Source organism: Scyliorhinus canicula, chromosome 10 (genome assembly GCF_902713615.1).
Source record: "Scyliorhinus canicula chromosome 10, sScyCan1.1, whole genome shotgun sequence".
Lineage (NCBI taxonomy): Eukaryota > Metazoa > Chordata > Chondrichthyes > Carcharhiniformes > Scyliorhinidae > Scyliorhinus > Scyliorhinus canicula.
The window spans coordinates 89033480-89059603 of NC_052155.1; the positions used below are offsets into that span (position 1 = coordinate 89033480).

Below are 26124 nucleotides of genomic sequence, written 5' to 3' on the forward strand. Positions count from 1 at the left end.
GACAAGTTTCACAGCAGCTCAGAAGAGGTGTGAACCCTCGGAAAGCCCTCATTTCTAGTCTGAAGTCAGAAGCCATTTGTCAAAGGTGTTGCCAACTTCACATCATAATAACATAGAATTTAAATGCAGAAGGAGGCCATTTGGTCCAGCGAGTCCCTTGGAAAGAACACCCTACTCGAGCCCACGTCTCCACCCTATCCCAGTAACCCCACTTAACCTTTTATTTTGGACACTTAAGTGCAATTTAGCATGGTTAATTCACCTAACCTGCACATCCTTAGACTGTGGGAGGAAACTGGAGCACCCGTAAAAACCCCACGCAGACACGGGGAGAATGTGCAAACTCCGCACAGACAGTGACCCAAGTTGGGAATCAAACCTGGGACCCTGGAGCTGTGAAGCAACTGTGCTAACCACTGTTCTACCATGCTGACCATTGTGCTACTGTACTGCCCCACTGCTCTATTTGTAATTATCTGATAAGTTTGCATGTTTTTAGTGCATTGATTGATGATGAGACTTTGTTCTTAAAAGGCAATAGCCATTATGCTGACTCGTATGGTAAAAATTGAATTGTTGAGATGCATTCTGAGTACATTATCCACTAACAATAGTGATATTTAGATTTGACTCTGTCAGTGGACTCCTGTAATGTGATCTTTATATTGATTGACATCTCAGACATTGTTCCCCTGCTTTTAAGCTTGATCAGATTTTCAATGATTTTAAAGGTTTTAATGTATTCCACTCTGGAGGTTTTGTTACTACAACTGTGCAATGGAATCTCATAATGAATGCTTGACTGGGCTCCAAGCCCCTGATGCATCTAGCTTGGAATGGATCATTGATACAACTGTCGAGGGTACTATGAGTTTATTTATTGTCACTTAATGAAATTATGTGTGGGATTTTCTGGTTGTTCACACTGGCAGGATCTTACGGTCCGGCCAATGGTGCACCTCCGCCACAGGTGGCGCAGCAGCAAGGGGTGCATTTAATGGGGAAACTCTTTTGACAATGTCTGAACCAGAAGATCCAGCTGCTAGCCATTGGTGAGCTGACTTCTGCTGCTGCAGGATATGCCATAGAGGGGGAGGGAAATCCTGCCCTACGTCTTTTGATGTGATTTGTCAGTGGCTGTTTATTCGCAGTTTTATGCGAACATAAAGTATATTCTTTTGAAACTTTTTTGAATGGTTTTGTTTATTTTGATAGCTTCATAAACATCTCAAAGACTTCCCAATGTTATTATAGGGATCAGGAGTTCTGCACATATTGAATGCTGGGTGAGTGGGCATGGAAGGTGGTTGAGGATTTATGGAGTGTGGCGAAATGGCATGATGGTATGTGAAAGGCATGGAGGAGTGAGGGGCATGGAGATGAGGGAATAAAGGCAATGAGGGTTAGGAAACCTCACAATCATGTACCAAACTGGACTGATGTCCTAGAGAAGTAAGGTGGACCTTTTAACCTGGCCTTCTCCACACCGGCCTGCTTCCTGAGACTTTTGCCTGAAATCCAGCCCTCTTCTGCCACCACACAATGAAAATAGCATTGGCAGACTCTGCCATGCTGGTGGTAGGATTGCAACATCGGGGAATGACGCAAAGAAAATCTGGGCTCTGAGCTAGTGAGTGATTATAAACTGCAGCCACCAATTATCCCTTGAAGGCACCTTATAAAACATTGCTAAGATATGGCAAGTTAATGTACAGATTTATAATGACTGAAAAAACATTCAATTAGTATTCCCTAAGTGATTGTCAGAGTTTTTTCACTGTATTGCTTTCACGTCTACTCTAATCCAGTCGTATTCTAGCTAGATATATCAGAAATTTGAAGATATGATCTTATGGTGGTTAGGGGAATTACTTTATATATTATGTATTACTATAAATTACAAGATTTGTACAAGGAGAGGTACAAGAAGGGCAGCACGATAGCATTGTGGATAGCACAATTGCTTCACAGCTCCAGGGTCCCTGGTTCGATTCCAGCTTGGGTCACTATCTGTGCGGAGTCTGCACATCCTCACCGTGTGTGCGTGGGTTTCCTCCGGGTGCTCCGGTTTCCTCCCACAGTCCAAAGATGTGCAGGTTAGGTGGATTGGCCTTGATAAATTGCCCTTAGTGTCCAAAATTGCCCTTAGTGTTGGGTGGGGTTATTGGGTTATGGGGATAGGGTGGAGGTGTTGACCTTGGGTAGGGTGCTCTTTCGAAGAGCCGGTGCTGACTCGATGGGCCGGATGGTCTCCTTCTGCATTGTAAATTCTATGAGACAAAGGTACAAACTCAAAAAAAGAAAATTTAGGATTCAGGTCAGGCAATTCACACAAGGAGTGACTAATCTTTAGAATAGACTTACAAATAGAGCAATGGAAGTGAACACACTGGAACCATTTAATAAACAGCTGGATGCTGCAGTGTACATAGAACTGTACAGCACAGTACAGGCCCTTAGGCCCACGATGTTGTGCCGAACTAGTCTGAAACTAAGATCAAATCAACCTACTCCCAATCATTCTAGTGCACTCCATATGCCTATCCAATAACCGCTTGAAAGTTCCTAAAGTTCCTACCATAGCTGGGAGTGCGTTCCACGCCCCAACCACTCTCTGAGTAAAGAACCTACCTCTGACATCCCTCCTATGTCTTCCACCATGAACCTTGTAGTTATGCCCCCTTGTAAAGGCTACATCCAGCCGAGGAAAAAGTCGCTGAACGTCCACTCTATCTATCCCTCTCATCATCTTATACACTTCAATTAAGTCACCTCTCATCCTCCTTCACTCCAATAAAAAAAGCCCTACCTCCCTCAACCTTTCCTCATAAGACCTAACCTCCAATCCAGGCAGCATCCTGGTAAATCTCCTTTGCACCCTTTCCAATGCTTCCACATCCTTCCTATAATGAGGTGACCAGAACTGCACACAATACTCTAAATGTGGTCTAACCAAGGTCTTGTACAGTTGTAGCATAACATCACTGCTCTTAAACTGAATCCCCCTGTTAATAACTATAGGCTTTCTTCACGGCTCTATCCACTTGAATGGCAACTTTCAGAGATTTATGGACATGAACTCCGAGAACTCTCTGCTCCTCCACATTCTTCAGAACCCTGCCGTTAACACTGTAATTCACATTCAAATTTGTCCAACCAAAATAAATCACCTCACACTTATCAGTGTTAAACTCCAGCTGCCACTTTTCAGCCCAGTGGATAGCACAATCGCTTCACAGCTCCAGGGTCCCAGGTTCGATTCCGGCTTGGGTCACTGTCTGTGTGGAGTCTGCACATCCTCCCCGTGTGTACGTGGGTTTCCTCCGGGTGCTCCGGTTTCCTCCCACAGTCCAAAGATGTGCAAGTTAGGTGGATTGGACATGATAAATTGCCCTTGTGTCCAAAATTGCCCTTAGTGTTGTGTGGGGTTACTGGGTTATGGGGATAGGGTGGAGGTGTTAACCTTGGGTAGGGTGCTCTTTCCAGGAGCCGGTGCAGACTCGATGGGCCGAATGGCCTCCTTCTGCACTGTAAATTCTATGATCTATGATCTATCAATGTATCTTTGCAACCTACAACAACCCTCCACATTATCCACTACTCCACCAATCTTGTAGAGGAGTGTAGAAACTTTAGGATCTTTCTGAATGGATTAATTTAATTTCTGCAACACATGACCTCCATTTTATCTTCTCACCATTCAAATAGTAAGTGGCAAGGTGGCATCAATTCTTTATGAAACTGCCTGTGTTCTATAGGAGAGTTGATCACCAGGAGATGTTTCTATGATGTGTTTCAGTACAATCTCTCTGTGACCAAAAGCTGTATTGTACCTGCAATATTGTGTTTCCTACTGTTTCAGTGTAAGACCTATGCATGTGTGCTGGAGAGTCACCTCATGGGACTAACAATAGACTTCAACATGGGATTAGTATGCTTTGATGCTGCATCAAAGGTAAGATAATAAATTGAAGGTTGCCTTTTCATTAACTTTAATTAACATGAATAACATTCTGCTCAATATTTAAGCACACAAGTGCCAATTGATTTGTAAAGCTTTATCACAAAGCTGCCAAATAAGTTGAAGCAAAGTATACTTTAATTAAATTCCTCACCGAAAATTCCACATTCATATACTTTCCACCACATGGGTAACTAAATTTGAATTAATGCCCTGTAGTGACAAACCATAATCAGTCTGTATTTTAAGTGTATTTCTTGTTTGACCTCTTTCATGGTAGGTAGTCATTTTCTTTATATATTTAATTAACGTTTGTAAAGTAATTTGAAATTCAATGCCATGTCAGATAATATGATAAATTGATCAATGTTAATAACAAAACTGCCTGAACATTTTTGAATTATTGATGATTCAGATCCATTCATATTTCATTTTCGAATCTGAACATAAACCAATCAGTTCCTTTTCATATAACTTGTTGATTGTGAACCTGTTCAGCTTACTCACTGGGTGTAGAGAGCTTCATCCATCGTGCTAATTAAACTCCGATATCACTGATGCTAGACAATCGACTCACAGGATTGGTTTCCCTCTTTCTTTCATCTCGGGAATTGGCATTCCCCAAGCACAAAGAAGAGGGAAATTGGCCAGAGATCCATTGTACAGATCCCTATTCCCTTTATGCGGCTCTGGCATTTTCTGAGACTATCTTGGCAATGTAAATCGGCCAGCCTCTGTAGGAGATGCAGGACTAGTGTACTGATTCAAACAAGACTAGAGAGGGTCTACATGCCTAAACACCCTTTCCCTACACTCGGGCTACTCAGAATGTGAATCCTGAAGAAAACTTGCCCAAGGCCACCCAGAGGCATAGCAGGCATCCTGAAATTAGGCCGACAATATTTCAGGCAAGCTGTTACTGACCAGTGTAATCAAGAGTTCAAAAGGTCTCCAGCAGTAACCAAAGACCTCAGAGGTGGCACACTGGTTGACAGGGCAGTGATCTCTTATTTTTTGCTAACGAACTGTGATATGGCTCAGTGGCACAGTCAGAGAGGGTGATGTGGCTGTGAGTGATAACGTTTTCTGGTGCTTAACTACTAACTCATTCATTCTTCATTAAAAACGGTCTGGATATGGATGGAACAGAATTGTCACACTTCCAACGTGCATTTGTAGGAGTATTCATGCCTTCACTTAACTTGGTTAACCTAATGTGGTCGTTAATATGTTCTCAGCAGTGAATTTTTATTGAGGGAACGGGTAAGGTGGGAACATCCAACTTATTTCTCCTGTGATAATAAATCATTCTCTTCTTGCCCTTAATCCTGACCAACAGAGCTCCAAACAATGTTGGGGCTTTGCTCATTGCAACTACTTTGATATTGCACCTCCATCTTCCACTGGAATTATAATTTGGCCCTTATCTCCTTATGTCCATATCACTGTCAATCCTTTTGCCTCTGTCTCTTTCTGACAGATGCCGGAAGATCCAGAGTGACCCAGTAGCTTGGCAAGCAACTGCAGGACTTCGCCTCTGTGGCTGTTTTTAGCGCTTTGTGTATTTTTCACCAGATTGGAGGACTTCCAGAGAAATCTTGGCATATGTACTTAGGCGTTCAGTCCAGTTTTGAATGTATCAGTGCAGCGTTTCACTCACGTGACCATTCTTCTGTGTGAACTTTGAAGTCAGAAGCAGTGGGCTATTATGTTACAAGCTTAGTTCTATGTAATGCGTCTCTTGCACAGTGGCCCACTGCTATAGCAGTTGAAAGTACAAGTCCGATGTAATCTTTATTTGCTTCTCATAATTGTGAGAGCTGAGAACCAATGAGAGATACAATCCCAACAAGGATTAATTAATTTAGATAGGCTAGTTAACAACAAAGTTCATCTGACAACCCACAAACAACAATTTATAAGCCTCTCTCAGGTGTTTAATAAGAACCATATCCAGTGGTCCTGTGTCCAGTATATTGTTAGGAAAAGAGAAAGAACTTCCATTCTTTCAGTTTCACATCCTCAGAGAATCCCAAATAGCTTTAAAGCCAAAAACTTACTTTTGGAACTGCATTCATTGTTGTTACGTACCAGCCAATTTTCAAATGGCAAAGTTCCATTACAAAACATGAATGAATAATTAGATAATTTATTTGATTTTAAATTGGAGGTGCAGTTCATGTCGCAAGCAGTCTGTATATAGTTCTACATATTCTAATAGTTTGTTGTTGTTGAAACCTGATGGTCGCCTATCACTCAGATATTACATTGGAGACGAGCATAATCAGAAGTGCATTTAAATCATCGCGTAAAAGAGGAAACAGATTTGTGTTCAAGACAAGCCAGTCTGCAGCTAGTCAGTCACCAAAATGTTTCTTTATGGCAAATAGAGCTGTATGATCTTAACTTCGAAGATTGGGCTCACTATGTTGAAATTCTGCAGTACTTTTTCCAGGCAAACAAAATGGCGGGGGAGGAGAAGAGAAAAATCGTACTACTCACAGCCTGTGGAACTCAAACTTAGAACTTAATCAGGAGTCTGACACCTCTAGATGCCCCCGATACTAAGACTTTCACAGAGTTAATAGATCATGTGAAACAGTATTACCATCCAAAGCTCTTGATAATTATGCAAAGGTATAAATTCAATTTGACTACAAGAGCCCTGGAGAAATCATGGGCGCGATTCTCTGATGTCGTGCTGCATCGGGAAATCCGTCGTGAACTCGGTCGAGTTCAATGACAGCGCGAAACGGCCACGATCGCGATTCTGGCCCCGGGAATGGGCTAGCATCGGGGCGGCGAGGAACATGGGAGGCGTGACGTCGAAAGCGCATTGTCAGCGCGCGACGCCCGAATGACGCCGCTCCATGTTGTAAGAGGGCGCGATCCACCCACGGAAAGTAGGGAGGGAAATGTCGGAGCCACGGAGGGCTGTACACGGAGCGAGGGTACACGGGGGGGGTGGTGGGAGTTGTGTGCTGTCCGTCTGCACGACTGGCGATGCAGGTGGTAGTGGTAGTGTTCAGCAATGCCGTCGCACGTGACACGTGAATCTTGCAGCCACCAACGTGTCGCGTGCCCGCTGTCCTCGCCGGTGCCGTCGTGCAGCCTCCTGGACATTACCAGCACCCGGGTCATGTGTGTGTGGTGCGCCCGACGCACCACCAACCTCCTCATCCACCTCCTCCTCCTCCTCCACCTCCTCCTCCTCCTCCTCCGTGTTGGCACCACTCCCAGTGGCTTCTCCCTCCGACTCCTCCACCAGGGCATCTCCCCTCTGCATCGTGATGTTGTGCAGCGCACAGCAGACCACAACAATGCGAGCGACCCTGTCGGGCTGGTACTGCAGGGCCCCTACGGAGCGGTCCAGGCACCTGAATCTCATTTTCAGCAGACCAAAGCAGCGCTCCGCCACACCCCTGGTTGCTGCATGGGCCTCATTGTAAAGGCCATTTTTCGACCGTCTGCCAGGCCAAATCGGTCGCTGAGCGGTACAGCCCACCCTCCGGGCCTTTCCGGGCCCTTCCCGCGCACCTCGCCAATCTCTGCCCCCGGGCCCCTGCGCCCGGCCTGCGCACCTCTCTGCCCCCGCTCTCAGCTAACCCTGCCCTCAGCAACCACGAGGGCCCCGCGGGCGCCGCCATCTTGGGCCCCGGATGCCACGTGCGGGGGTCCTGGGCGCCGCCATCTTGGGGCCCCGACTCCACGTGCGGGTCCTGGGCGCCGCCATCTTGGGGCCCCAACTCCACGTGCGGGTCCTGGGCACCGCCATCTTGGGGCACGACTCCACGTGCGGATCCTGGGCACCACTATCCTGGACTGGCACACAAGGTCCTGCCAGCACCTACTCGGCCGCTGACGACTACGACGATGGATCTTCTCCACGGCTCGCGGCCATTCAACTCGACCAGTCACGGCCACGCACGCTCGCCAAAACAACGACGCTGATCCACCTCAACGGCCACGAGACGGGCTGCCTGCTGGACTCTGGGAGCACGGAAAGCTTTGTTCACCCTGCCACGGTAAGACGCTGCGCGCTCCCTGTCCATCCTGTAAAACACAAAATCGGGTTAGCCACAGGTTCGCACTCCGTCCGCATCACCGGCTGCTGCATCACGGACCTCACGGTCCAAGGGAAGGTTTTTAAAAATTATAAACTCCTTGTCCTCCCTGACCTTTGCACACTGGCACTCCTAGGACTGGACTTCCAGTGCAACCTGCAGAGCTTGACCTTCCAATTCGGCGGCCCTATACCCCCCTCACTGTCTGCAACCTCGCGTCCCTCAAAGTGGACCCCCCCTCCTTGTTTGCTAATCTCACCCCCGATTGCAAACCCGTCGCGACCCGGAGCAGACGGTACAGCGCCCAGGACCGGACCTTCATCAGGTCCAAGGTCCAGAGGTTGCTGAAGGAAGGGGTCATCGAGGCCAGCAACAGTCCCTGGCGAGCCCAAGTGCTGGTGGTCCAGACTGGGGAGAAAAACCGGATGGTCATCGACTATAGCCAGACCATCAACCGGTTTACGCAACTGGACGCGTATCCTTTCCCCCGTATTTCCGCCATGGTAAACGAGATCGCGAAATACAAAGTCTTCTCCACTGTGGACCTCAAGTCCGCCTATCACCAGCTCCCCATCCGCGCGAGTGACCGCAGGTACACCACGTTCGAGGCTGATGGGCGCCTCTACCACTTCCTCAGGGTTCCATTCGGTGTCACAAATGGGGTCTCGGTTTTCCAACGGGAGATGGACCGAATGGTCAACAAGTACGGATTACGGGCTACCTTCCCGTATCTCGATAATGTCACCATCTGCGGCCACGACCAGCAGGACCGTGACACCAACCTCCGAAAATTTCTCCAAACCGCAAAACTCCTTAACCTCACTTACAATAAGGATAAGTGCGTGTTTAGCACCGACCGTCTAGCCATCCTCGGCTACGTAGTGCGTAACAGAGTGATAGGCCCCGACCCTGAACGCATGCGCCCCCTGATGGAACTCCCTCTCACCAATACCCTCAAATCTCTCAAACGCTGCCTGGGTTTCTTCGCTTACTACGCCCAATGGGTTCCCAATTACGCCGACAAGTGCCCGGCCCCTCATTCAATCTACGACCTTCCCGCCGTCGTCGTAGGCCTGCCAGGCCTTTAGCCGCACCAAAGCGGACATCGCAAAGGCCACGATGCATGCCATCGACGAGTCCCTCCCCTTCCAGGTCGAGAGCGATGCATCAGAAGTAGCTCTGTCGGCCACCCTGAACCAAGCGGGCAGACCCGTGGCCTTCTTCTCCAGAACCCTCCAGGCTTCCGAACTCCGCCACTCCTCAGTGGAAAAGGAAGCCCAGGCCATAGTCGAAGCTGTGCGACATTGGAGGCACTATTTGGCCGGCAGGAAGTTTACCCTCCTCACAGACCAACGGTCAGTGGCCTTCATGTTCGATAATGCACAGAGGGGCAAGATTAAGAATGACCAGATCTTACGGTGGCGGATCGAGTTGTCCATGTACAACTATGAGATCTTGTATCGTCCTGGGAAACTCAATGAGCCTCCTGACGCCCTGTCCCGTGGTACCTGCGCCAGTGCGCAGATAGACCGCATCCGCTCCCTCCACGCGGACCTCTGCCATCCAGGGGTGACCCGTTTCTACCATTTCAAAAAGGCCCGTAACCTGCCTTTCTCCATCGAGGAAGTCAGGACAGTAACCCGTGACTGCCACACCTGCGCAGAGTGCAAACCGCACTTCTACTGCCCCGAGCGTGCGCATCTGATCAAAGCATCCCGCCCCTTCGAACGTCTCAGCATTGACTTCCCTCTAGCAACCGCAACGTTTACTTCCTGACGGTAATCGACGAATACTCCCGCTTCCCCTTCACTATTCCCTGCCCCGACATGACCACATTGACCGTCATTAAGGCCCTCCTCTCCATCTTCTCCCTGTTCCTCTATCCCGCATACATACATAGCAATCGGGAGTCCTCATTTATGAGCGACGAGCTGCGTCAATTCCTGCTCAACAGGGGCATTGCCTCTAGCAGGGCGACCAGCTATAACCCTCGGGGTAACGGACAGGTCGAGCGGGAACATGGCACCATCTGGAAGACCATACTACTGGCCCTCCGGTCTAGAGATCTCCCTATTTGCCGATGGCAAGAGGTTATCCCCGATGCCCTACATTCTATCTGCTCACTCCTCTGTACCACAACAAATCAGACACCTCATGAACGTCGTCTTGTTTTCCCCAGGAAGTCATCCTCCGGATCCCCTCTCCCGACGAGGCTGGCCGCCCCCGGACCCATCTTGCTCCGGAAGCATGTGCGGGTGCACAAGTCCGACCCGTTGGTGGAACATGTCCAGTTACTCCACGCTAACCCGCAGTATGCGTATGTGGCGTACCCGACGGTCGGCAGGACACGGTCTCCCTCCGGGACCTGGCACCCGCCGGCGTGCGGCCCTCCCCCCCTTCACCACAGACCCCTCCCCTGTTCTTTATTCCCCAACGCCCCACCCAGGCCACCCCTCCCCCATCCATGGCGTCTCCACCACCAGCCCAGGTGATGGAGACAGTTCAAGGACCATTGCTCCCGGACTCCAGGGCATCAGCGGAACCACCACCATCGGCTGAACCAGCATCACCAACTCCAATGCGGCGGTCTGCCAGGACATCACGGGCAACGAAAAGGCTGATCGAGTCTATTTAACTTTCAACATCACCATGGACCGTGTATGGACAGTATGTACTATTGTTAAATGTCTGGGCCAGTGGGAAGCCAAGGGCAAGGGGTGAATGTGGTGGTATGATTAATATAGCTGCCTGCCATTGGTGCAGAACACCGGCTTACCATTGGCTCTGGTCGGTTATGTGCCTCTCGACCGATTGGTTGAGACCAATCATGTGACGGCTCCCCGATTGGTCGAGAGGCTGAGTTAACCCCGCCTCCATGGCGGGGTATAAATACCCAGTACGCCCGGCGGTCGACCATTTACTGTAGTCGACCGCAAGGCTAACATCTAGCTTATTAAAGCCATACTTTTGTACAGCAACTCGTCTCGTGTTCAGTTGATGGTACATCAACCGTCTCCCTGCTGAACTCGGAGTCTCCTCCTGCAGGTGATGTCCGCCAGTGCCTCGAAAGAGATCCTGTCACGGAACACCCTTGGATTCGATTGTCGCCTCTGGCGCCCTGGCTCCACCATCAATGTCTCCTCCTCCTTCTATCCCCCCCCCCCCCATGCTGCTCGACATCAGTACCCGCATCCTGTGCCGTCCTCAGCGTTTTGGGGTCAATGTTCCCCTTGCCATCCCCCTGGTGATACCGGCCATGAGTGCCTGCAGCCTGTACGGCGACCATTTCCTCTGCTGCTGCAGCTGCCCCTGCATCCACTGTGGGATGTCGCTGTGGACGCTGCTGGATGTCCAACTGCAGTGCAGCGGCCCCAACCAATGCGGTCAACATCGCAGTTCGGTTCGAATACATTATGGTCACTGACAGAAGGGTGGTGGGGGGCAGAGAAACGACATGTTAGACGAAGGTTATTCGACACCTCGTCAGCCGCCTGCCACGGGATACCTGTGTGTCCTGGTGGCCTGGTCGCGCTGCTGACACGCGGGCAGCCTAATCCCTGGTCACTTTCTGCGTCCAACAGTCAGTTAACTACCTCCTCCACACCGGTGCGTCAGTGGGCTGTGCCCATCAGCCACAGGGCAACCAGCGGCCGTGTCCTCGTCACCCTCCTGCCATGGCAGGGCGGCTGAGATGTTGCATCCGGGGGTGGACGACCCACTTCACTCACTCCCTCCCCCCCCCGACTACTCAGTCCCTCTCTCCCACCCCCCCACTACTCCCTCTCCCCCTCCCACTACTCGCTCCCTATACCCCCTCCCACTACTCCCTCTCCCCCTCCCACTACTCCTCTCCCCCTCCCACTACTCGCTCCCTATACCCCCTCCCACTACTCCCTCTCCCCCTCCCACTACTCGCTCCCTATACCCCCTCCCACTACTCCCTCTCCCCCCACTACTCCCTCTCCCCCCTCCCACTACTTGCTCCCTCTACCCCCTCCCACTACTCCCTCTCCCCCTCCCACTACTTGCTCCCTCTACCCCCTCCCACTACTCCCTCTCCCCCCTCCCACCACTCACTCCCTCTCCCCTCCCCCTCCCACTACTCCCTCTCCCCCTTCTCCTCCCACTACTCCCTCTCCCCCCCACTACTCCCTCTCCCACTCCCCCTCCCACTACTCCCTCTCCCCCTCCCACTACTCGCTCCTCTCCAACTCCCCTCCCACAACTCCCTCTCCCCCCACTACTCCCTCTCCCCCTCCCACTACTCCCTCTCCCCTTCCCACTACTCGCTCCTCTCCAACTCCCCTCCCACTACTCCCTCTCCCCCCACTACTCCCTCTCCCCCCTCCCACCACTCACTCCCTCTCCCCCCCCCACTACCCCCTCTCCCCCCTCCCACTACTTGCTCCCTCTCCCCCCCCCCCCACTACTCCCTCTTCTCCCCCCCCCCCCCCCCCCCCATCCACTGCATTCTCGGGGATGCCTTCCCCAGTTTACGAAGACTCCGGGACGGTCCGCTCACCTCCTCACTGCTCGTCAGCCAGCACGACTGGCTGGCGACTATAAAAAGCAGGTGTGGACGGCGACGGCGTGAACTAGGGTCACGCCGTAGGGACTTCAGCCCATTCGGGCCGGAGAATAGCGGGAGTTCTGGAGATTCGCCATTTTGGGTGCCTCGGGCGATTTTCCGGGTTTTGCCGCGCGGAAAACGACGGAAGCGATTTGGCCGTTTGGGAGAATTGCGGGAGCACGTCGGACCGGCGTCGTGTGAAAAACTGGCATGGGGTGGGGTCGGAGAATCGCACCCCATAGCAGTCTTTGTGGCCAGATTAAGGCAAATAACAGAGCACTGTGAATATGCACCTGCCCTTAATGACAAGTTAAGAGACCATCTAGTGTGTGGGTGAATAATACTATGATGCAGAAGAAACTATTGGCAGAATGCAAGATAACTCTGAAGAAGGCACTGGATATTGTTCTAGCCATGGAAAGCATAGAAAAAGGCGTTCTAAAACTTCATAGCATGCAGGGTGATGAAGTCCACTAGGTCTGCAAAGAAGCTACCAGCAGCCGCGGTGCCAAGATTGAGGGCATGAGGCGTAATGAGCAAAGAAATGCAGGAAGCAAGAGAATACAGAGACAGAAAAGATTCAGTTAACAGCCCAGGAATAGTGGAGTGCTTTAGATGGAAGGGACTCACTTCCAGGGGAAGTGCCAATTTAAAGAATTTGTGTGTTTTGCCAGTGGTAGAAAATGGCACGTAAGGCACAAATGCAGGAATAAGCGGCCTGCCCAGTGAAAGCAGGGTCAGCAATCCAGTTCCAACGCACAGCATGGAAGGTAATTCAGAACACAGACCAAACATCTTTAAATGGAATAATATAAAGGTGGGTAAAATAGCCCCAATCAAGATGGAGGCAGACGCTTGAGCCTCTACCATGGTTGTTGGAGAACACATTTACCAATACATCCAGGTAGGGGGTCAATCTCTGAACACTGCAGTCAGGCTGGCCACACATAGGGGTGAGACTATCAAGATCAGAGGACAACAGTGACCCCTGTGACTTACAGGCAGCAATTTGCCCAGCTACCCTTAATCATAATTTCAGGCCAGGGATCTAGTTGGACGGGGTGTGATTGGATCCAAGAGATCAAGTTAAACTGGTTGGAAATTTTTAATATAGATGTAGGAAGCCTGTGTGAAATCCTAAAGAAATACAAAAACATATTCCAGGAGGAATTGGGTAAATCAGAGTGGTAAAAGCCAAGATTCATGTTGATCCTGAAGCTACACCAAGGTTCAATAGGGCGAGACTTGTGCCTTACTCACTGCATGAAAAAGTGGTGACCGAGCTGAGGCCATTAAAGGATTTGGGCATCATCAAACCCATACAATTTTCAGAGTGGGCAGTACCCATTTTACCTGTTGTCAAACCTGACAAGGTGGTTCACGTCTGTGGAGACTAGAAGTTGACAGAAAACCAGGTGGCGAAATTAGACAGGTAACCCATTCCCAACATAAAGGAGCTGTATACAAAGTTGGCTGGGGCCTAACATACACCAAGTTACTCATGAGTTATGCATAACAGCAACTGGAACAGGATGATGCTTCCAGCAAATGTATTACCATTAATTAGCACAAGGAGCTGTATCGGTATACATGCTTACCATCTGAGGTCTAGTCGGCTTGAGCTATTTTTCAACATACCATGGAGAGTCGGCTGCAAGATTTACCCAAAGTAGTCATTTACTTAGACAATGTGTTAATAATGGGATCCACAGAGGAGGAGCATTTATCCAACCTGGAGGAAAGTTTTAAAAGATTCCGGAATGCTGAAGTGCGATTAAAAAGAGAGAAATGCACCATTCAAGCAAATGAGGTGGCTTATCTAGGTCATCGAATGTATGCGCAAGGATTACATACAGTGGATAACAAAGTAAGAGATATTTACAAGGCACTAGCCCTAAAGAATACATCGGAGATAAAATGTTTCCTCAGAACGGTGAATTACTATGGGCATTTCATTCCTAACTTATCAAAAATGCTGGTGGTCGTCTATCACTCAAATATGACAAAGTTCTTCCATAGCCGTGGCCCTCCTTTTCTCTGTCTTTTCCTTCAGCCCTACAACCCTTCAGGATACCTCTTCCCCGTTATAGCCTCTTATAAATTCCCAATTTAATGACTCCATCATTGGTGACCGAATCTTCACCTGCCCAGGTTCTAAGCTGTGGAATTCCCTCCCCATTTCTCTCCACCTGTCTATCTCTCTTAGCTCCTTTGAGGCACTCCTTAAAATTCAAGTTTTTGATCAAGCTTTCGATCATCTGCCCTAAGATCTTTTCAATGTAGCTCAATGTCAAATGTTGCAATGTTCCCAAGATGCACCTCAGGACTTTTTGCTGTGTTAAAGGTGATAATCGAGCCAAGTTGTTATTTCTAGTAATTATGGATGGATCATTCTAAGTCACTAAATGCATTTATCATCACTTGTGAAATATGCAATAAAAAGCTGATCAGTACAATGCAAATAAAAGTATTTGTGTGTATTTATTTTTTGCTAGGAATAGCTTTATTGCTAAAATAAATTCATAATATTATGGGGGAGTTCGAAGGTAAATGTGGAAGCATTCTGATGAAATCAAGCTCCAAGATATCTTAAAGCATTTTCCTTTTGCACTCTTTGTTGTCAATTGCTTACATTAAATTATAGGTGATTGTCCAAGATTGTGGCTTTATGTAAAACAGAGAAAGCTCAAACAATGAAATATAATAAATGGATGCATTTTCAATGTAGAGATAGAGACAGAACTCAATTAATGAAATATTGGATTTTCCACTTATTAACCTTATTTAGCAAATCCACAAAGCCCTGTGATAGCAATCTCATTTGCTGAGTTTCAGGCGATTAGTCCACCACTTGGTCTGTGGAGGGGACGTTCCTTAATAATGTGGAGGGGACGTTCCTTAATAATGTGCAGCATTGGTTGTGCCTTTCCACAAGTGCATAAGTGGCTTTCACTGAAGCATCAGAAGTGGGCGTTGGCTGCACAGGGACCCTGGCCTTTCCCAAACCTATCTAGCAAGGACCAATCTCCTCATGGTAGTTCAAAGCCTATCATTAAACAGATGGGGTTTGTCACAAGGAACCTGTTAGTGACTTCCCATGTTTCCCATTCCTTGATCTAAAGGATGTCTGCTGGTATATCTTGCTCAGGGAGGCCACTGCATATGGGGCACCAAGATGCAAGGCAGGCAGTAAATGGGTTTAACAGGTCATTTTGGAGTGGTAAGTGAGCTGCAACATGGATAGTTTCAGCCAGCTTGTGGGCTTTTGTCAGTTCATGATGGACTTGTTTGGGATTGATGTTTGTGAGGACAGGAAGTCATGGGACGGGTATTGAGCAGAGAGTTCAAGTTATACCTTGTTTTTAACTGAATTTTAACAAGATGTGTGTTTGTGTGATGGCCTATGTCAGACAGGTACACAGTACCTGCTTCAGAATATGACAGGGTAAGTGATGAGGTCTACAGTCCTGTGGCAGCAGTGCTCCATGTAAATCAAACAAGTTTGGTTAGTAGGTTGTTTCTGGTTTTGACCTTTGTTGCTGTTTTCTTCAAATGTTCCACGAGGACAGCAATCTATCTAAAGTTGCTCCCCAAATGTTAGACTGGGATTATGCTTCAAACTCTGACCATGCATGTTGATATGCGATTGTTTTTTAACACTGCATTGTGGAGGTGGAATACACTGGATATCCTTTTGGAGGGATTCAAAGTGGAACACTATGTGCTGCAGTTGTCTGTCAAATTTGTAACATCTTCATCAAGAACCTCGTTCACAGTGCAAGAGGATGGAGCTTGGGTAGCACAACAGATGTAATTTTCCCATGTTGAATAGAGACCAGTAAACCTGGAACTCAACTGTTTACTTAGAGATTGAGTAAAAAATGAGGGAATGAAGAGTGAGGAAGTTAATATCACAGTAATTTTTCATGACTTGGCCTACTAGTTAAACTAAACTAATTGTGACATATTGCATGTTTTATTGACGATTAGGGGCTGGTTTAGTGCACTGGGCTAAATCGCTGGCTTTTAAAGCAGACCAAGGCAGGCCAGCAGCACGGTTCAATTCCCGGACCAGCCTCCCCGAACAGGCGACTAGGGGCTTTTCACAGTAACTTCATTGAAGCCGACTCGTGACAATAAGCAATTTTCATTTCATTTTCATTTCATTAGCCCTTGTGCTCAGTAAATAATAGTCATAAAATTGAAATATGCTATGAAATAAAATGTTGGCATTGTTTCACCCAACAACCTCTTTGCTGTTGACTTTCTCATCCCATGTTTTTGCAGGTTGTTCTCTGGAGATACAAATTTTCACAGCTCAAAGGGTCTTCAGATGATGGGAAAAGTAAGATTAAGTTTCTATTCCAGAACATCGACACAAAACAAATTGAAGCGAAGGTAATGTGGTGTGAAACTGGTGTCAGACCAGACAAATCTGTGTTAATGGAGGTTAAAAAAAATGTGGTGCATTTATAAATGCTTTCATCAAAAATGAAAGTGAGACAGGCTAACCCATCCACTTCACTCAACAGATTGAAAAGGATGAGGTGAACGAGTGAACTTTCCCAAGAGAACATTCACCTGAAAAGTACATGTGTTATTCAATTAGATACTTAGGCATCCTCCAGAGAAGTGATTACAATGCCTGTGTTTTCAATGGGAGAATGGGCAATTGAGGTTCCCAGAAAGCATGTCACATGGATCCCCATGTGCACAGTTATAATCTAAAGTCTATTCAGGTTGGCTTCTGGAAATCAGACCGCTGACATGTGACATAAATTGAGGAAATTGTGTTCAGTAGTGTCATGTTTCTATGGAGAAAATATATATATTTTTAAATAACTACAGAAGTTGATTTTGCCCTATGAGTATTAAGAGAACAGCTTTGTTGGGGGACTTTGACCAATAAAATAAAAGTGTGCATGTTCAATTCCATTAACATCGACCTGAAATCGATGTTCACCCCAGGAGCTGAATGTTATCTCCCCCTTCCAGAAAGAGGGTGCAAAATTGTGGCGGAAAGTGTCAGGAGGGAATCCCAACATTTTCCCAGAAGTGGGAATGATGGTAGCTCGGCTGCTCACAACCTCAAGATGGGCAGCCAATTATTTATCTAACTGACCAATCAGCAGCCATTTTACAATGACATCGGGATTTTACTGACGTTGACACAGTCCTCCACTGCACAGGTAAACCCTGCCAGCGGGTGTCAGGAGATGTGGGAGGCGGTGAGGGGAGGTGGGGGGGGCGTGGACGAGGACGAGGCTTCCCTTCTGGCCGAAGGAGGAGTACTCCGTGAGCAGAGGCCACTGTTATGTTATGCAGCTTCGGATAACACCGGCTGCTACTTGATGCAGTCTTAATTAAAGGATGCTCCAGAAGCTGAAATGAGTTCAACGTATTTATTGAACTATTAACACAGTTCTCAAATGAGTTTGACTCTCTGCTAATCTAACTGTAGTAACTCAGTCTAACTGTACCAGCGTGCTCTAAGCCGCGCACTGGGGTGTGATGCTGCTGATCAACCCTGTCTAACTCTATGGATGTCTGTCTGTGGAAAGAGACAGGGCGTGAGTGCCTCATCCCTTTTACAGTGTTTATGTCATGCCCCCTTGTGGTGATACCAGCTCTGAGTGTTCATTGGTTGCATGTTTGCATATCATGACATCTCCCCCTTGTTTTATTTTTGTGGATGTATATGCATGTGAATGTGTCTGTCGAATGTGATTGACTGAGGAAAACAGAACAGAACAAACAAAACAAATGCTCATAAGTCCAGTTTCTGAGGCTTGCGTCTGATCCTTGTCGACCGCTGGAGACGGGGTGGAGGAGAGAACGGTGTCTTGGGAGAACAGCGAGTGGGAGGCACGACTGGTGGCCTCGTGGTTCAAGGTGTCAGGAGGTGGCAATTCGATATGTGGAAATGGAGGGGAAAGTGGTTGTGGGCAAGCAACTTTTCGCAGTGCCCTTCGATTCTTTCGCACAATGGAGCCATCGGGCATACGTATGACATAGGATCTGGACGCGGCCTGTCAAACAACGACAGCCGGAGCAGACCACCCATCATCCAGTATCTTGATCCTGACCATGCCTGTTCTGTATTCCTCAGTCAGTCACATTAGACAGACACATTCACATGTGTATATACATCTTAAAAAAAAAAGGGGGGGGGGAGATGTCATGATATGCAAACATACAACCAATGAACGCTCAGAATAGGACACAACCAATGGGCAGTCAGGACACTCAAAGGTGGCATCACCACAAGGGGGCATGACATAAAAACTATAAAAAGGATGAGGCACTCACACCCTGCCTCTTTCCACAGACAGACATCTAGAGAATTAGACAGGGTTGATCAGCGTCATCACACCCCAGCACGTGACTTAGAGCAAGCTGATACAGTTAGACTGAGTTACTACAGTTAGATTAGCAGAGAGTCGAACTCATTTGAGAACTGTTAATATTTCAATAAACACGTTGAACACATTTCAGAGTCTGTTGCATCCTTTTGTTAAGACTGCATCAAGTAGCAGCCTGTGTTATCCGAAGCAGCATAACACAATAATGGGTACTCTAAATTTATTTATTTTTAAACATGCATTTTATTGTGATCGTCATCTTATTGTGATTGTTGAACTGGAACAAGGAAATGGCAAATACGCTTACATTTTGCTTAAACTGTTTCAACTATTCCTACCAGGAAACATTTTAAAATTACCTCCCTGTGCCACTCTCTTTATATATAAGACTAGCTTGGTAAGAAAGCTGTAACCACTATCTTACTTAGCAGATGGTTGTGATAGCAATCTCCATAGAATCCCGACAATGCAAAAGGAGGAAATTTGGCCCATCAAGTCTGCACCACCCTCCAAATGGGTACTCTACCTATGCCCACTCCCCTTCCTATCCCCGCACCCAAACTAAGGGACAATTCAGTATTACCAACCCCCTTAACCGGCACGTCCTTGGACTGTGGGAGGAAACTGGAGCACCCGGGGGAAACCCACGCAGACATGGGGAGAAAGTGCAAACTCCACACCGAGTAACCCAAGGTCGGAATCGAACCCAGTCTCTTGCACTGTGAGGCAGCAATGCTAACCACTGCATCACTGTGCTGCCCCTGAAATGTCACCCGATCCCAATGTGTATGTTTAATGAAGGAAGCCATTGGTTTGTTTACATGAGTCCTTCTCACCTGTTCAGCTAAAGCAGGTTAAAATTGTAATATGTGGGATTGTGAGAGGTGTTTGCAACTGAGTCATGTGAGTAATTTTAATGACCTGCCCACCTGCTGACAGGCAGGGTTCAAATTATCCTTTTATTTAATTCTTCAGTCAGAAACCACAATGCTATAATTGAATATGTACATATTTTTTCCTTCTGTTTTTTGATTGCAGGAGCTGGAATTTTCCAACCTTTTTGCAGTACTGCACTGTATACATTCCTTCTTTGCTACGAAAGTTGCTTGCATGGATCCTCTCTATGTTGGATGTCAGCCTATTGTTGGGAAGGCCAAGTACAGTAACTGACAGACTCCTTTCTATCCATTTTGAAAATGTCACAGCCATGAGGGATTCCAGTACCAGGCGTCCAGTTCAGGAGAAATGTTGTCAGCTTTCATGCCTCCCCTGCGCCATATCTTGCAGACTGTCACTGAGTGAGTTGAACTGAAATCTGAAGAGTTTACAGAGATGGTACCTTTGTCTTCATACTGTGTTGAAGTTTCCTCATGGACTGCAACTGAATACCATCATGAGATACTTCCTGAATTAAGGATGTCACAGATGAATTTAATGTACATAGGATTTCTTATTGGAGGTATCTCCGTGAAAGCACCTCTGTGAAGCAATTCAATGTACTTCTGCTTTCCAAAGATGGAAGTTTTTATGAATTTACATGACATTGAAGTGGTATGGACATGTGCTTTATCCAAGGTATTACAATAAGGAATATGATGATTAGAAAAATTAAGGATTCAAATGGGCAAAGCAGATAATTTTTATGTGAAATAATTTTTGTAGTGGAATTGCCCTTATTTTTACAATAAGCCCTAAGTGTATACTGTTTCCATGTTAAGCCTCTGAACTACAAAATATGAACTGATGAGCAAAATAATACAAATTAAATCATTGTGATAGATAAAAATCACAATAATAATTTAGTCTTCTGTGAACCATTTACACAAGCTGCTAAGGTTGAGCGAACATTTATCCATTATGACCATCATTAGCTGTATCATTAGTATGGCATTAATTTTAATTCCATAAGAATGCTATATGTAAATTCCATATTTATCTGTACATTTTGAAGTACGATCATTCTGATAAAAACACCTGGTAGAAATTTAACAATATATGAGGTAGTTTATAAAATTCATGACAATAATCAATAATAACTAAACAACCAGTATGTCTATAAAGTCCTCCAAGAAATTGATTGTAATTATTTCATGCAAAATTTGCATAAACAAATACACTTTTGTTAAGTTCAGACACGAAATGTATGCACAGCCCTCCAGATTTTACTTTAATTCTCCTCGCTGTTCCTTGAGGTACCAATTGCAAGGGAATCCTTCAATTTGCTTTTGACTAAGCAATCCTCAAATTTTCTTTAAATACTTTGTGTCTATGGACTCTTCAATTCCTTGTCCTGGGTTTGGAAATACCAGTTGTTTATTTTTCCCCCCAGTCTGCTCCCATTGAATTCATAAAGCTCTTTTGAGGAACTATTTAAGCTGCTTTATTTCTACCACAAGGTTCTGCGATGGCACTGTAGATTGCTTCCACTAGCTGCAAGCTAGAGCAAATCTTCCAGCTACATTTCCCTCATAAAATCCAAACTGAAATTGAACCCTACCCACCATCATCACGGTGAAGAATGAAGTTAGCATTTTCACTGCTTGAAGTGCAGGCCTAACTGACTAATGTCTCTTGTGATTCGCTCAATCCAGTGATATGTAGTCTACCCCACAGTAAAGCTATAACCGCCTATAATTCCGCTAAAACAGAATTTGTCTGTTCACAAATTCACCAGCCTGCGTCTGTCCGCAAACACACAGTACACACAAATAAATTAAATGAAAGAACCTTCGAATGAATGCTCCACCCTGAATCACTATGCCAATGCACACTCTGGACTGAATAAGGTGGAAATACAAACAAATTATTTTAACCTCAAAACAATTCTTTGATTTGTGTGGTGGGGGGATGCAGTTGTGTGGGGGTTAGTCAGATTGGGTCAGGGGGAGTCAGAGCTGGAAGGAAGGGGATAGTCAAGTGGTTGGGGTAGTCGAGGCGGAGTCAAGGTGTCAGTGTGACTAATTGGAGAATCCGTTGTTTTATTACCCATTGTCCTATCAAACATTTTCTGGGTAACTATCCAGGTAAGTAATTCAGAATTGTCCAAAATCTCTGATTCTAACTCAAAGTGTGAGATCTTTTTGGAAGTCCACAAGGAGCAGGGGAATTTCCCATCTGATTTCAAACATCCCACATAATTCCCACAGATCCAGTGCATTGGGGCTTCACAGAAGCTCCATTAGTGGATCTTCTGAGGTACATTTGGGGCAGGATTCTCTGTCGGTGGGACCCTCCGCATCGCTGGCAGTTCACTCACGCTCGCGGATTTCCCGACGGTGTGGGGGTTGCCAGAATGGGAAACTCCATTGGCCTGCTGATGCGACGGAGGATCTCGCTGCCTGTTGAGGCGCGCCATGCCAGAACATGGGTCTGGCAGGATGGAGAATCCCGCCCCGGGTCTCTGACAATCAGCAGTCTGGAAGATCTGGACCATTCTACCCATCTCTAATGATAGCTCTACAACCTTTATTACATCAATGCAGGTTGGTGACACAGGTGCAAGAGAAACAATTTTAAGAAAACATTTCTTAAGTTTACTGGCTGCTATTCATAAACCTGCACTGTTGTGTTCGGCTCACGTTGCTTATTTCAGTTGGCAGCTGTAGTCGCTCATTTTTTCATTTCAGTTTTTAATTTGCCACAGAACAAGTCAAGTGTTTCCAGATTTGAGAATGGATTAAACTAAGCCTCCCATCATGTCTTTTTCCACCTTCATCTTATTACTGAGCTATCATAAAATCCACTTATGAAAGCATTTGCTGTTGTTTTTTTGTCAAATCTCAGCAATATTTTCACCATTTTCCTGGCCAGTGCATGCTGAATATACTTTTCCTATTATGCCTTCGCCGCAGTGGCCTAATATTATGAACCACAACGGATGTATGAGATCATTGCACTTGACATTTTATATCCAAAAGGGATTAAGCTATCATGTCGGCTATTGGGTTTCTGGTCCAGCATTTTAATAATTTACAAGGATGTTAGTCTAAAATGACCTTGTTTATTCTTTCTGCAAATATTTGTGTGACTTCAATTCCCATTTTCCTTCATGTATTCATGCTTTTCTACTTACCAGGAAATACTCCTTTACCAACAGTTATTTTTGTTCTGTTATTGAATTCACAGTGCTCAGATTGCATTGAACAAACCTCACATAACAGTTATAATGTAAAGTTCATCATAGTTAATGGACACATGAACTCTTCAATCAATAAGCTGAATGAATCATTAACCATAATGGCTTTCAGAACATAAACTGACTTTGGTGATGTACTGATTTTTTTTATCAGAAGAGAAAGGAACCTTTTAAGTTGTTTTCAGAAAAATGAGTCTAAATTAATTTACAATGGAAGAGGATTATAATGTTTTGCCAGATATTTCAATCTCATATTTTTCAATATTGCCATATGCCGGGTTTTGATGCTAGGCTCAGGATGTCTGTACCAAGCCAGATTGAGGAGATGTGGACAATTGTAAACTGATCCTGTGAAGTATATAGAACATGTACACTTGTATATTTCTAGAGTGCACTATAAGCACTCAAAATTGATTTAATACTAAACTATGTTATCGAGGCCCCCAAGCTTGCTTCGATACATGCTTTATAATTTTAAAAAAGAGCTATGAGTCTGAATTGCATAGAAACACAAGTAGTCCCTTCAGAAAATTAACTAATCTCCTTATTGCACACATGGACTCGACCAAGGGCACTTGTTGGGTTAAGAATGAAGAGAAAATGACAATTGGACTAAAGTAGATGGGAGGGAGAAAAAGAGAGGGAGAGACAGTGAGCCTGGGATAGGTGAGAAGGGGAGACAAGAGGGGAGGAGCTCTGGAATTGGCGGGAGTCGGAAAGTGGGGAGTGAGGGGAAAACCAGGAAATAGGAAGAGGAGGCAAAAAAAAGAGATGCAAAGAGGAGGTGACAGATGGGACAGGCAAAAATGATATTGAAGATGGAGAAAGGAAAGTAGGGGGAAAAAAGGGAAAATAATGGAAAGTGGAGGATGCGGGAAGAGGCAGGTGAGCAGAGGAAGGAGTGGGGAGAGGTGGAGATAAGCATGTACAACAGGGAGACCTTCAATGATATTTTAGTTCACAGGGAGGGAGGTTATAATGGTAATCTTAGAATCAAGGAATCATACTGCACAGAAGAGTCTCTTTATTTAGCCCATCAAACCTGCGCTGACAAATAAAACAAATTCTAATCTATACTAATCCCACTTCCCAGCTCATGGCCCATAGCCTTCAATGTTATATTTCAAGAACTCATCCAAGTACTTTTTAAAGATTGTAAGGTTTCCTGCCTCATTTACTCACCCAGGCAGGGAATTCCAGGTTCCCATCACCCTTTGGATGAAAAATATTTTCCTCAAATCCCCTCTAAACCTCATGCCTTTCACTTTAAAATTATGCCCCTTTGTTATTGACTCTTCAACCAAGGGGAACAGCTGGTTCATTTCCACCTTATCCATGCCCCTCATAATCGTATACACCTCAATCAGGTCCCCTCTTAGCATTCTCTGCTCCATCAAAAACAATCCGAGTTTATACAGCCTCTCTTCCCAGCTAAAATGTTCTATCCCAGGCAACATTCTGTTGACTCTCCTCTGTACCCTATCTCGTGCAATCACATCCTTCCTATAGTGCGGTGGCCTTAACAGAGACCCTGAGAAGCCAACTGTGGGAGAAGGTGAGAGTAGGAAGGGAAAGTGGGAATAGGAAGTGTCGGGAATCCTCTTCAGGGAACTGAGGGCCATTTTCTCACCAGCATGGTTGAGGGAGCAGCGTATTTCCATGGTTCACTTTCTCTGCAACAGTTGGAGCTAGGGCCCTTGGTAGTTTATTTTCACATCATCAATGGAAGGCATGAAGGAACAGGATAGGTAGGAGTTTCAGACTACTTTCTCCTCCTTGGGATGAATGTTCTGAATAATGTTCTTACCTTTGTGCATTAAGAGGTCATTTCCTCACTATTTGGCATTGAAGGGCATACGGTACTCTTTGACCTTAATGGCAGTCATTACAATTCCTCTTTAATTCTAAGAAATGACAACTTTTCCTAACTGGGTGAATTCATTCATGATTTTTAGATTTGCTGTAAACTACAAGCTTAAATAGACTGAAAGCGAATGGTTGTTTTGTTCAGCCCACTACATATATGTGCACTGCTAAATATTTTCACCTATATGTGGGTGACACGACACCCTGGGCTAGTGCGCGGTCGATTCCAGCCCCACTTGGCTCAGAGTCTTAACACAGGTGGAATTAGATTTTTATATAAAATGCCCAACATCCTTGGTTGAGCTCAATACTAGTCACCAGGTTTGTAAATTTAAAACGCAAGTAACCTTTTATTGTGTACAGTATTATAATTAAACGGACAGAAAATATAACTGACTATCTACTACTTCTTTTCCAACCCCGCCTCCCCCTCCTAACTCACGCAAATCTCTATTTACGCACATACACAGACGAACAACACAGAGGAGAGTGAGCTGGCACTCACTAAGGCAGCTGTAGCCTCCCAGGCAGGGGTGGGTGGTCACTGTAATATTCCGCAAAGGACATAGGGGATGGGAATGCTTATCTTTCCATGCTCCCTCGCTAGGGGTGGAATAACTCAATTAGCCAATGTATAAAAGGTCAGCCAGTAAGGCCCAACTAGAATAGGAACCCGGTCAGGATCTATGGGGTAGTGTACATATTGTTTGTGTAAATAAAACTTTGTTTCTTATTTAACTCGGTGTGGACTCCCTGTGTCCTTATTAAACTGGCGACGAGGAATAAACTGGTTTGCTGTCGATGCTCCAACCTACTCAGCTGAGCCAACTCCCTGATTTGCTGGTTTGGATTTCCATGATACGACATGCCTCTGTTTGGGTGGTTAGATGCATTTGACACCGCTGTTGAAGACTGGAGCCAATACACTGAATGAGTGCATATTTCTTCTGGGCCAGAAATATCATGGAGAATGACTGCTGGCAGCCCATAGTATTGACGGCCTGTGGACCACATACATTCGGGGTGATCTGGAGTCTCTCATACCCGGCGACGCTGGACACACAATCATTCGACAATCTTGTGACACTTGTGATGCAACATTATAACCTAACACCGTTGATAATCGTTTGAAGATATCAGTTCAATATGGCAGAAAGGTCCACCAA

General features: G+C 46.2%; 1 protein-coding gene across 7 annotated transcripts in view; it reads left to right on the top strand.

Moving 5' to 3' along the window:
* The window catches only part of sntg1 (syntrophin, gamma 1), a 649505-nt gene extending 623809 nt beyond the window's left edge, over positions 1 to 25696 (top strand). For 4 of the 7 annotated variants that reach the window (XM_038809322.1, XM_038809321.1, XM_038809320.1 and 1 more), the window contains 3 exons: positions 3863 to 3955; positions 16883 to 16993; positions 19996 to 25696. In XM_038809322.1, coding sequence (XP_038665250.1) covers positions 3863 to 3955; positions 16883 to 16993; positions 19996 to 20127 — 336 coding nt within the window. In that variant the 3' untranslated portion in view covers positions 20128 to 25696. Of the gene's footprint in view, positions 1 to 731; positions 863 to 3862; positions 3956 to 16882; positions 16994 to 19995 lie in introns of those variants that run through there. The other 3 variants (XR_005462061.1, XR_005462062.1, XM_038809324.1) reach the window with 3 other exon arrangements.
* The last annotated feature ends 428 nt before the right edge of the window (positions 25697 to 26124 follow it).